Source organism: Mus pahari, chromosome 5, assembly GCF_900095145.1.
Source record: "Mus pahari chromosome 5, PAHARI_EIJ_v1.1, whole genome shotgun sequence".
Lineage (NCBI taxonomy): Eukaryota > Metazoa > Chordata > Mammalia > Rodentia > Muridae > Mus > Mus pahari.
The window spans coordinates 149,353,332-149,366,447 of NC_034594.1; the positions used below are offsets into that span (position 1 = coordinate 149,353,332).

Below are 13,116 nucleotides of genomic sequence, written 5' to 3' on the forward strand. Positions count from 1 at the left end.
AGTGGTGCCTGAACCCCCAGGGGTTGGGAATGGCACTTCCCATTTTAAAATGAAGACTGGCATCCTGGTTCATACCGTGCATCTTTTATAGTTTGTTTTTGACCATCAGGCAAAAGATTTAATTCCATTTTGTTTTTAATTGGCACGAGGCAGACATTCTGGCTGGTTTTAGTTGAACATAAACTTTAGCTACCAATTCCCTCCATATTCTGTAGTACACTGAGAGTTTATTTAGTTACAAGGTTGCTGGGGGAGATAAATGAATATACTTAAATATCTTTGATACAATTTATTTTTCTTTGTCAAAGTGAAAGAAGTGTTCTCCCTAGACATTTGGAAAATCCACATTAAAATGTTAGAGGCACGGTTTGCACTGTGATCTAAAACCTGTTCTGGGACAACCTAGGGAATTTTGGGCACTGGCTAGAGATGAGCCTGAGCCCACGCTGACAGAGCCAGTGCATGTTGGAGATGAAGCATGCTTCGGCTAGGTCTTAGCCCCCCTCTCTCTCCTTGCATGCTGGAAGGACAGGAAGGTGCACAGACCTGGATCTGCGTGGTGATTTTGCTTCTCTTCCTTTTCCTGTCATTGTGACTTGCTGAGTTGCTAGGCCTGTGGATTGATGTCTAGCACTGCCCATTGTGTATTCGTGATTTGCGTTTTGTAATTAAGAGGAACAATGGGAGTCCATGGGGTCTCGTTATATATAATGGTTGGTTTAATTTGTTTCACTTCTATCTTGTTAATTGTAAATTGATCATTAAGATTTGAATTCTAATCTGTCACCAGGGTTGTGAGTATTGCGCTAGAGTAATGATCCTGGTTTTAATCACTGATCATGAGAAACAAATTTTATAATTTTGGTACATATTGCAGTTCATATATTTTAACACTGTATTTTATGGTGTTATAAATATTGTTAAATGACTTTTAGTGTAGTTTTACTATGCGGACTATAATGTATAAATTATATTACTGTTTTGGCAGCAGTAGGTATCCAACTGTGTGAGTTTAATTGAAGTAAAAGAACACACCCGGTTGAACTATTTTTTTTCCCCTTGCATGTTTAGAGGATGTTAGGTTGAGCTGCTACAAAATTATATTCTACAAAAGGAGGCTGACATCAGCCTTCTGTTAATTGTTACCAAAAGTCAAACCACAATCCAAAAGAATAAAAAATTAAGGTGTCATATTTTTCCTTTAAAAGCAATTATCATTGTAATCTGAATTATTGTAGTAAAATGTCTTCCATTCATGCAAATGCAATTACACATTGTAGCTGCTACATAAAATGCAGGGAAAGTTCATGCTTCTGGAAAGACAGAAATGACCTGTGTTTCTATGAAAATGAATTTGAGTCGTTTTCCCTTATCTATGGGAGTGGGTGAGTGTGGCTTTCTGTTTTCTCTTTTCACTTTGCAAACTACTAGTTGTATCACGATATTGTCAGTTCCACCCAAATAAAGGATGATATGTGTACACTTATAGTGAGGCTGTATTGTATGACAGAAGCTGGTAGGCAAGTTGCCATTATAAATAAATGGGAAAAAACAAAATATATAATACAGAAAGGATTGTTACAATAGCACATATTATAGTAGTCTGTACTTGAAAAATAACATTTATATTTTGTGCTTATTAAAGGCGCACCTCACTGTATGGAATCATAGAAAAGAATTAGGAAACATTTTCCTGTGGCATTGCTCTCAAGATAATTATTGCTATTTTTGACATGCTTCTTGTCAATCATTTTTTATGTGTGTGTAAATGTGTCATGTAAAGTGGCTTATATCATGATAGGCACATAGTCTGTGCAGTTTTACAGTTGATTTCTACCTGTCCCATTAATAAACACTTTTCTTAGTTAGTATTCCAGAAAGAAAATCGCCACTGCATCATTTGTTTACATAATAACTCACTAGATGTTTATGACATTTCCAACTTTTAATGTTATAGTCGTAATACAACTATAACTGTACATTTTAATGATTCTTTTACTAGAGATGCCTAAAAGGGAATTGTTACTTCAAAAGCCAGACACACTTTTTAAGGCTACTAACGTGTATAATTTTGCCAAGTGTTGAATTAAATTCTTTTTAGTACATATGTTCCTATATAAATATGTGTGTGACAGCAAAAAATGAAATATTCAAACAAAGAGTGAGTGTGAGCATCCGTTGCCCAGTAGGTGGAACTGCCCCTTTAGAGCTCGGCACTTTTAAAATACAGATCCACTGTGAAGACGATAAAATGCAGAAAAAGATGGCCAATCAAAAGGGAAAACTTCTAACACCCAGAAGTTATCAGTATTAATATTTGGTGCATGCTCAAAACAGCTTAATCGTAAAATAGAATTGTATTATGCATGCTGATATTTAATGTTTCCCCTTTCTTATCAAAATGTTATATTGTAGGTCAATAAATAATACTATAATAAATAGCTATATTATCAGAATCTTATCTGCTGTCATGTAAGCAAGATAGCTGACGTCCTGCTGACAAAATAAAGTTTCCACGCGTTAGGTCAAGACCAAGTTACTCTATAGGTAGCTCTGCAGTGAATCTAAACATAAACATATGGCTTTTCAAACATGTGGGGTTTTTATATATAAGCATTTTGTATTTTGATATTATACAGTCCACCTTTCTTTGCTAATGGCACTATTTTTAGAAACAGCCTAAGAGTAAGTGCAGGTTCTTTTCCATGGGTTTTATTCTTTTTCTAATTTGGCTTAAGGATTTTTTTTTCCTTTTGGCATTTATTTCAGCATATGCGTTAATATAGTTTGGAATATTAACTATGCTAGTTTTTAAATAAATACCTAATTCAAAATATTATTAACGCTTCTATATTACTTTTGTATTGGGTGTGATTTTGAGTGGATGCACTCTTACCAGGAGAGGCAAGTGCAGAGTGAGTACCTGAGCTTCGTGGTGGTCCTGTGCATCTCTAATTGCAGCACTCAGGAGGCAGAGGCAATGAGTTCTAAGACAAATAGGACTGCACAGAGGAACCCTGTATTGAAACGTACACACAGACACACAGACACACAGGAGGGGGGACAGGCACACTCTGCCTCACCTGCAAACTAAGACAGGTGAGACACACAGCAGGGAAAGGCGGACTGGAAGGAGACTTTTGGGGAAACAGAGGTATTTTCAAAGCCTGCTGAGCTGTGGAAAGAGAAGGTCCTGATCTGAGTGAGCTGCTTTTAGGATGCATGTGAGCAATGGGAGAAAGGAGTGAGGAGTGAGGTGGACTGAGTCGGCCCCACCCCTGTGGCCAGGTGTTCTTTGGGATGAACAGTTGGTGGGGTGAGATTTCCCTTAGCACATCCAAATCCTTCCATATAGAGCAAAGGACAAAGTGTGGCCTTGTCTAATGAAGCACTCCTTTCTGGAGAGGGAACTAATTTTATTTGAAAAGTGTTATTAACTTAAAAATTACTCATGATATGGAGAAATTAAAACTATGATTTTGAACTATGATGAGAAAGTGGGCATGAGGAAATGCTGTCACTGCTGGAAATTTAATTAATGACACAACTCTTCTTAGATAGCTTTCTTTCTTTCTTTTTAAATTATTATTATTATTTTCTTTATTTACATTTCAAATGCTATCCTGAAAGTTCCCTATACCCCCCCCCCGCCCCTGCTCCGCTACCCACCCACTCCCACTACTTGGCCCTGGCCTTCCCCTGTGCTGGGTCATATAAAGTTTACAAGACCAAGGGGCCTCTCTTCCCAATGATGGCCAACTAGGCCATCTTCTGCTACATATGCAGCTAGAGACACGAGCTCAGGGGGTACTGGTTAGTTCATATTGTTGTTCCACCTAGAGGGTAGCAGCTCCCTTCAGCTCCTTGGGTACTTTCTCTAGCTCCTCCATTGGGGACCCTGTGTTCCATCCAATAGCTGGCTGTGAGTATCCACTTCGGTGTTTGCCAGGCTCTGGCATAGCCTCACAAGAGGCCACTATATCAGGGTCCCTGCTTGTGGACGTTGTACATCGTGGTGCGGAGCCTAGTGCGCACCACGATGTACAACGTCCACAAGCAGCCGAGATAGGGTTTCTCTGTATAGTCCTGGTTGTCTTGGAACTCACTCTGTAGACCAGGCTGGCCTCGAACTCAGAAATCCGCCTGCCTCTGCCTCCCAAGTGCTGGGGTTAAAGACGTGTGCCATCACACCCGGCCCCTTAGATATTTTTCTTATCTTTTTTAAGAGTTTTTTTTTTTAAAGAGTTGGGATTGTCACCCCAGATACTGAATGTATAGTTTATGTCCTGGAAGACCTTAGCTGTCACCACAGCAAACAACTGTTGGTTTTTGTTTTCAATGCAGGCCACCCTCCAGTTTGTTATAGCACTGACTGGGCGTAGTCTAGGAGCAAGGTGGACAGAGGGCAAGGAGGTTACCTTTCAGAATATAGACTTGTGTCGTAACACCAGTTCCCCTGTTATAACTAGATCCCCAGTGGGAGCTCTCGGGCCTTCCCAGTGCTGTAACCAGAGTCTCTAGGGTGTAATATCCATCCTTCTACTAGGCATTTCGAATTTTCTGCAATCTTTTTGATATGAAATAACTTTCCTTTTACTACTATGTCTTAAGTATAGAGTTTAAGATAATACTAAGATTTATACAATAAAAATAGATACTAATAAGGTGAATCTCAACTATCTACTATGTCTGTGTTCCTATCTTCTCTAGATCGCAAATAGTTCGACTCAGTCAAGAAAAGAAATACTTGAGTGACAAGCTAGAGAAGTTACAGAAGAGAAATGACGAACTGGAGGAACAGTGTATCCAACACGGGAGGGTGCACGAGACCATGAAGGAAAGGTAAGGGGGGCTCTTGACCCAGGATAGCTCAGCTGCATGTAGAGACAGGAGAGTCCCTGTGGAGTAAGCAGAAATTAGGATTGTTAAAGTAATCAGGTATATGTTCAACACCTAATACTTCTCTGCAGTTTGCTTCTGAGATTTGGGGTGTTCTCACTGTATGCAGAGAAAGGCACACATTCTCTTCTACTATTTTCAAAAATACAATGGATTGAGCTTACTCAAGAACACTGGTGAGCCATCCCTCTTTAAAGTGTACATTGACAGTATTCTAGCATAACCGGATTTCAGATCTCTCCTCCTAGCCCTTAGGTTCTAATATACCATATATAAAATAATATGTGCAGAAGAGCTGAAGCTGGTTAGGACTTAGCTGAGGCTGCACTGTGCAGGCCAGTGGACTCTTTTAACTGGTGTTTCTTTAAGCAAGTAGGTGAGCATGTCTGAGCTTCTTTGTCTACCCACAAGCTGGGGTTGATAATGCTTTTATCACAAGATGGAGTAAGCTGCTGGCTCATAGTAGTCACCTACAAGGTACCATCAGAGGTGACCACTCTTCTTTCCAGAGACAGACATTTGGTTCACAGGGAGTAACGGGTTTGCCCAAAGTTACTAATGGAACATATGGTAAGGTTCAAACTCAAATCTTGAGTGGTTAACTCTAAATTCCTTTTCCCTATAGTGTAGTATTTTCTTGGCACTTTATTTTATTGTAGTAAATATTGTCCTCTTTTATGTATATGCCATTTTTTTCTTTTTTCTTTCTTTCTTTTTTTTTTTTTTTTTTTTTGGTTTTTCGAGACAGGGTTTCTCTGTGTAGTCTTGGCTGTCCTGGAACTCACTCTGTAGACCAGCTGGCCTTGAACTCAGAAATTCGCCTGCCTCTGCCTCCCAAGTGCTGGGATTAAAGGCGTGTGCCACCACCGCCCGGCTTGTATATGCCATTTCTAAACTTTGGTCATAGAGTTGCCCCCAAATAAAGTCTGTGTATTTTGTAGCATCCGTGAGTAGATTTCTGTAGACTTGGACTTGTATACTGAGCAGCTGTCAGCTTTCTCATGGAGATGTCATCATGGCTTTCAAGTTCCCATCTCTACTCCATCCCTCAGAGACCTGTGCCTTCTCTGTCTCCATTTATATACTCAGGAGAAAGTGGAAATGTATATTGATCACACTTTCTTAAGCTTAAGGTAAAGACATTGGAGGAGACAGTAGTGCTGTGTGTCAGGCCTTGATGATTCCCTTTGTTAAGTAGAGGGGGATCGACCAGAATGTGGGCTGCCGTCCCCTGCCTGCCAGCATGTTAAATACAGGTAGATGATAACAAAATTCAGGGAAGTATCATCTGTCCATTAACTTATACAGTATCTCCTGGAACCCACACTATTCTACGTGAGGAATGAGCAACACTTGTTTGTTTTTGTTTTTTTAAGATTTATTTATTATATGTAAGTACAAATCTCATTACAGATGGTTTTGAGCCACCATGTGGTTGCTGGGATTTGAACTCAGGACCCCTGGAAGAGCAGTCAGTGCTCTTAACCGCTGAGCCACCTCTCCAGCCCCTCTTGTTGTTTTTGCAAGGGTCCAAGGAGTAAGTACTTTAGCCTGAAAGTATACCCTTTACCCTGGTGTACTGCATTTAGTTCATAAAATGCACGTATGTTCACTACTATTTCATGTGCCTTGAGACATACCTGCAAAGGAGCTGCTATTGTCTCTTCATCTCCAGCTGTAAAATTAGGTCTTTAGAAAGAAACATGCAAACTAGAGGGCAGAGAGCAAATGAATGATTGATCTCATCAACAAATATTTATCGATTGGTACTCTGTGTCATGTGCTACCAGATCTCCATCACAAGCCAGAACTAAACCAGCAAAGCAGAAATGGTGCTCTTTTGGTGGAATTTACGTGTTTTTAGGAAGCTGAACTTGAGAGATAGGTCTAGACTGCAGATAGAAATTTCCCTTGACTTTGGGGTAATGTTTGAAACCTTGGAGCTACATGGGTCATCAGGAGGGAACAATAAGAAGAAAGGCCTCCTGACCCTCAGGAGCAACCACACTTTTAAAGATCAGGTTAAAAGTGGACAAAAGAGATAGTACTGCCACAGAGCCGCCCGAGCAGTACATGGAAAGGACTGTTACTCATCACAGTGATAAAACCGCCTTGGGAAAGAGGAAGCATTCAAGCAGATGCCAGCCACACAGCAAGACAGAAAACATCTGTTGGCCTTGGTAACAGACACATTACCAGTCAAGTCAGCCAGAGCAATTGTTGGCTGAGAATAGGTACAGACAGTAGTTGAAAGGTAAGAGTGATTTGAAAATCTGAAGTAACTGTTTACCACTTTTTCATGAGATGAGACATGAGGATATATATATATGAAGGCAGAGCAGGTGGCTCCCAGAGAGGTGTGTACAGGAGAAACATACAGTTCAGAGAAAAGAGGTCTTAAGTTGGAGTAGATGTAAATTCATTGAATATTATTGTTATAAATATCAACAAAGTTTCAGTGACCAAGAAAGAAAAACTTTCTTCTTGAGTGTCTATTGTCTTGAAAGTCCATGTTAAAATTAATGCTTTTGTTTTTGTTTTTGTTTTTTTTTTTCTGTTTTAAACCAAATACCTAGTCCTGTGTTCCTATCTAGAAAATAAACAGGATACACAGCCCTGGGTATAGTGAAGGACTGGGGCCAGGTCAGTAGATTCCTGAGTGCTGCATTCTCTCGTGTGGCCACACTCTCTCTCTAACCCCGGCCCCCCTGCCTCTGCTGCCAGTAGGACAGTTAGTGACCCTTTACTTCCAGATAGTAAGAAAGCAGTTTAAGCAATGTATAATACCATTAAAGCTTCTACCTGAAACAGGAGCTAATAATGAATTTATATTTGGTAATTCTGTAAACCAGGAGATTATCTATATGAAATCCTTACATTCTGTTTTGCTAATGGAAACTATTCAAAAATATAACATTAGATTTTATATAAGCCAACATTTTGATTTTGTAAAAGTAAAACTATTCATAATTTTCCAAGAAATACTTAGAATCTAAACCTGAAATTATAATCTGCACCGCATCATTTTCAGACAAAAGACAGATACTATAAATGTACCATATTATACATTCAGAAAACAAGAATTCTTGAAAAATATATGCAGCTATTTTAATTTGCTTGATTCTATGATATGGATTTAGTTTAGAGTATATGTTGATGCTAAAATGTATTTATTTTATTGGCCAAACATGACATTTTTCTTATTTAATTATTAAGTGATACATATATATTCATATATATAATAACATTATTTATGAAATAGTAAATTTTAATATAAATCTCCACATTTATACATACATATATATATATATATATATTAAATGAAATGTTTTTACTTGGAAGTTCCCTGCTTATGTTTTCATGCCATCATAAGGGTTGAACAATATCTACGAGAATTCTCAAAGCTGTGCTTCTATGAAAAGGGTTTGAGAGAAGTCTGAGGATGCTGAGTTAGGAAAAGAGGCAAGGTTGTGAAGTTTCTGAGAATGGACAGCTGTCTAAGCACAAGGCAGTAAGCAGGGATTAATTCTGGACTTAAGGAGCCCCTCCCCCAACCCTGCAACTGCAGGAGGCCCTGATAGCTTTACTGCTGTGGTGAAAGTGAGGTGGCCAGATCTGTGTACTCTTCGGGTATTGGGGCTCTCATCTGTTCTGCACCGTCTTCACCAAGGGATTCACAAGGTGACTCCCTCATGACTCTACTGTACTCACTACCGTGGGTAGAGAACACCCTGTATGCTTGGACTTGGGAGCTAGCCACCTTTGTACCCTCCATCAAATGCCTAGGTAATCACCGTAGAAGAAGAAAGGAGGCTTTTTGGTTCACAGTGTTAAAGGTTTCTGTCCAAATCCTTTTGCTTTGGGCCTGATGCTGCCCTGGTAAAAGCTGACAGAGAAAAGATGCTTACCCCTTAGTGGCTCTTCAGTAAGCTTTTCATCATTGGGACAAGATGCCTGAGAACACAACTTAAGGAGAAAAGCTTATTTTGGATCCTAGTTTCTGAGGCTTCAGTCTGTCTCTGGCTAGTTTCATTGCTTTGGGGATGAGGCAAAGCTGGATACCATGAGAGAATGTACCTGAGCGGAACCATTCATCTCAGGGGTTAAGAAGCAGGGAAGGCCAGAGCCTGAGGCAAAACGTAGTCTTAAAGGACATGGCCCTCAGTAACCTACTCTCTCTATACAGAAGCCCACCCCACATAATCTGGTCAGCTTCACACTAATCCTTTGGTGAGGTGTGCGCTCTCCTCTAGCCAGTTACTTTGCAGTAGCACCACCAGCTAGTCATTACGCCTCAACACATGAGCATCTGAGAACCCTTCATATCTAAATTATAACCATGAAGAAGTCGAGATGGGAGCAAAAGGGAGGCTGAGGATCCACTGTCCTCCTGATGGGCATGCCTCCTGTGACCTGAAGGACCTCCCAGGGGTCCTCACTTCATGGAGTGCCAATCTGGGGACTGGGGTTTTTAAGACATAAACAAGCAAAATAGCTAGTTGAAGCATTGTGAGTCCACAGTACTGAGTGCCCGTGCCACAGCTCACTGTCTCCTAGGAGGTCCCTCTGGGCTCCTCAGAGGCTTCTACAAACCATAGGAAGAAGGTGAGATGAGGCTCTAGGGGCTTGGCTGCCATTGGCCACCTGGGAAAGACATCCTGTCTCTGACTTATATAAACCGAAGTCTTAATGTCTGATTTGGGGTACAAGGTTTAAAAATATGTCCCTATCCCCGGGAAACTTTCCTAAAGTGGGCCTTTCTAGTTTACAGGGATCACCACAACTACACCTCACTGGGTTGTGGTGAGCAGAAGGAAGAAATGAAACTCTAGGCTTGTCTTATCAGTTCTTCTTTACTGTCTAAAAGCATATTAGGTGAACATTTTAAAGGGTCTGAAAATTGGTTTTTATATGCCAAAACAACTTACTTAGGATGGTAATTTAATATTGTGCTGGTAATCCCCTTGCCCCACAGACCTCCTGTGTTACAGGACTGGCTCTGATCATCTGACCTGCAGTCTTCCCTGAAAAGGACATTTAGGGACAATTCATTATCAGGGTTGTGTTGGGATCATTTTCAAAATACATGTTCATACATTTCTGTTCTCTTTTAAATATAGATTTAGCTTTGTCCTATTTTGTTAGCCCATTGCAGCACAGAAGTGCACCCTTGCAACAGCAATACAGTGCCTTCTCAGTGACTGCATTTTGGTGGCCGAGGAGATGGCTAAGTGGACAGAAAGCACTTGCAACTCGGGGGTGAAAAACTGAATTTGAATCCTTGAAACCCATGAAAAGCCAGACAGTGTGAACATCACAGGAGTCCTGTTTTGGGGAGATGGGAGGCAACGACAGAAGCCCGGAAATCCATGAGCTGGCTAGTCTAGAGCAGTGGCAGACAGACACTCTGTCTCAAACAAGGGACAAGGTGAGGTCTAACCTCAGGGTGATCCTTTGACCTCACATATACTCCATGTCTGCATGTCCATATTCACACACATAAATGTAGTGCGCGCGCACACACACACACACACACACACACACACACACACACAGAGTGTATGAACTGTAATTCAGAAGCAGATCGTCTATCTAATCTTCTTCGAGAGCAGATGGATGTGTAATCTTTGCCCCTCCTACCCTGTCAGCACCAGTTTTGCATAGAGAGTCCTCCTCCTCTGGATATGCTGTTTGCCAGTCTGTTTTTATAACTGACAGCATGCTATTAAATGTGAATTCACAGTGTCTGGGGTTTTTAGATTTACATACCTTTATGTTATAACATACAATTATGTTTTTAATGAAGAAATTGGTAAGTGATTAATATGCTAGACATTTGGTTTTTACTAGTTTTTTGTTTGTTTGTTTGGGGAGTTTGGTTGGTTGGTTGGTTTTTATAGATTTTCGTTATCATTGGCTTCATCAGCCACAGGATTGTGTGAACTAGATCTTTGCCTCAGGTATGGCCTCCAAGGATAACAAGCTGGGAATGTTGTGTAGTAAAAAGGAGGGAGTTGGGATAATGAGAACTGCTTAGAAAATGTTACCATTTTCTTAAAACTGCCAGAATTATAAACCAGTTGTGGTTCCCAAGCAATCTCTCTAAAACACATTATTCTGTGCAATACTGAAACATGACTAAGAAGTCAAGAGGCCATGTGTGACCTGCACCATGATGGTTGCCTCCCAGCAGACAGGATGTTTCCACCTTTCAGGAGCTAAGATTTTATTTTGGGTTAATGAATTATTTTAAACAGCACATGCAGTACATTCATAGAACAGGGCAGATGCTATAATAGCTGCCCACTTGAGAGCACATGACACATGAAAGGAACCCAACAAGAGAAAGTTAGGAAGATACCAAAGGCATAACTACATCATTTATACTTTTGACTACAATAAGCCCAGCACTCATTGGATGGGAGAGGCTGCTTCACTTAATCACCAGGCGTGTCCTGAGCACTTGGTTCTGTCAGTCAGCCTTCTGTTACATAACAAACACCCAAGACAGCACAGTTACTAAGAAAAGGTTCATTTGCATCTGGGTTGTGGAGGTCCATGACCAACGAGCCCTCTTGCTTGCTGGGCAGGAGCTCACTGCAGGGTAAACCCATTTACACAGAGTCTAGAAAGTGAAGAGGTGGAAGAAGAGGGCCTGGAATCCCACAATTCTCTTTAAGAACATGCCCTGCTCCAGTGATTTCCCCTAGGTCAGACCTCCTAGAGGTTCCACCATATCCCAGTAGAAGCACCCTAGAGAGCAAGCCTTCGGCACATGGGTTTAGCATGGGTATAGTGTCTGAATAGATAGCATTATTAGGGTGTGCTTGAATACACTGCTGACCAAGCACACGTCCCTGCCCTAGTGTAATGTGTAAGCTCCTTCTGGTTTGAGTGCTGTCCTCCTAAGACCTAATATGGAGGCAGTAAAAGGGTATACACTGTGGGTAAGGTCCTTCTCTGGGTTTTTCTCTCATTACTGTCTTACCCTAAGAATCATGGCAAGCTCTTTTCTCTGCAAGTTTTGTCTTCATTTTTTTTCTGTAAAGTGCTATCTTGTAAGGTTGTGAAAATTGCTAAACACAATCAGTCAAGTCTGTAGAGCCATGATCAGTATGGAACTTACCCAACCTCTTGTAGTCAGTGCACTCATTAGACGTCCAATATGTACCCACCTCTGAGCGGTGGACTCTGGGGATTAGCAGGAACTACAGCGGCTTCCATTCTAGAGCATTGTTTATTTACATTATGGGTTAAATTGGTTCTTGTGATTTAGTGTGTGAACCAAAATACCATGTTTACATAATGTTATTTCTATGGGAAAATGCCTTCTGAATTTTGAATGTAACTTTTGATTTTGAACATTTTAGACTGTAACTTGGAGTATAGCTGTGATGTTGTGTTAGTGTGTGAATGTATGTGCACACTCCTGGGCTCAGGGTGTAGGGCTTTCAGCATATAAACTGGCTCCAAGTGAAATTTCAAGTGGGATATATTTACCTAGTTTTAAAAAAAAAAAAAAAAAAAAATTTGATCATGGTTGGAAATTAGGTGCACTCGTTTTTTTTGTTGTTTTTTTTTTTTCTTCCTTGACTGTTTTTTTAGAGAAGTTTTAGGTTCATAAAAAAGCAGATTTGCTGTGTGCCTGCAGTCCTCCAGCATCTGTAGACTCTTATTGTTAGAGTCAATAAACCTTTGTCAGCAGGTCCTGATCAACATAACCCATTGTTTACATTAGCTTTGTACTTTATGGTTTTAAATTATTTAGGCTGCAGAGTCATGGTACCTGTGTGGGAGTCGGGAGAAAGCTTGTAGGAGTGTGTTCTCTCCTACATAGAGGATCAGACTCAGGTCACCAGGCTCTGCGACAAGCACCTTGTGCTGGCCCAGTTCTCTGGTTCCATCTTTAGTGTGTATATCCTGTTTGTGATATCTGTCAATACAGTGTTAGTGTTGTCACTGCCCTATAGGCTCCCTGTCATGACCTATTTGTCCCTCATATGTTCCAGCTTCTGAGAACTTAAATGTATATCTTTATATTACAGGGAAAAATGGGTTTCTGTTTTTAAAATGGAATTTCTCCCCTATAGCTAATATAAACTGCCTTCCTTGCTTTGGAGCTCAGGCTGCCTTGAATTCCATATTTTCTGAGCTCATCTCTAGTCAACTCTTCTTGAAAGCGTTCTCTCTCTCTCTCTCTCTCTCTCTCTCTCTCTC

At 40.5% G+C, this 13,116-nt stretch overlaps 1 protein-coding gene across 5 annotated transcripts in view; it reads left to right on the forward strand.

The window, feature by feature from the left end:
* Sdccag8 (serologically defined colon cancer antigen 8) overlaps window positions 1-13,116 on the forward strand; it is a 201,120-nt gene that overhangs the window by 126,607 nt on the left and 61,397 nt on the right. For 4 of the 5 annotated variants that reach the window (XM_029538445.1, XM_021198898.2, XM_029538447.1 and 1 more), the window contains one exon: window positions 4,711-4,842. In XM_029538445.1, coding sequence (XP_029394305.1) covers window positions 4,711-4,842 — 132 coding nt within the window. Of the gene's footprint in view, window positions 1-4,710; window positions 4,843-6,312; window positions 6,329-13,116 lie in introns of those variants that run through there. The other variant, XM_029538448.1, reaches the window with a different exon arrangement.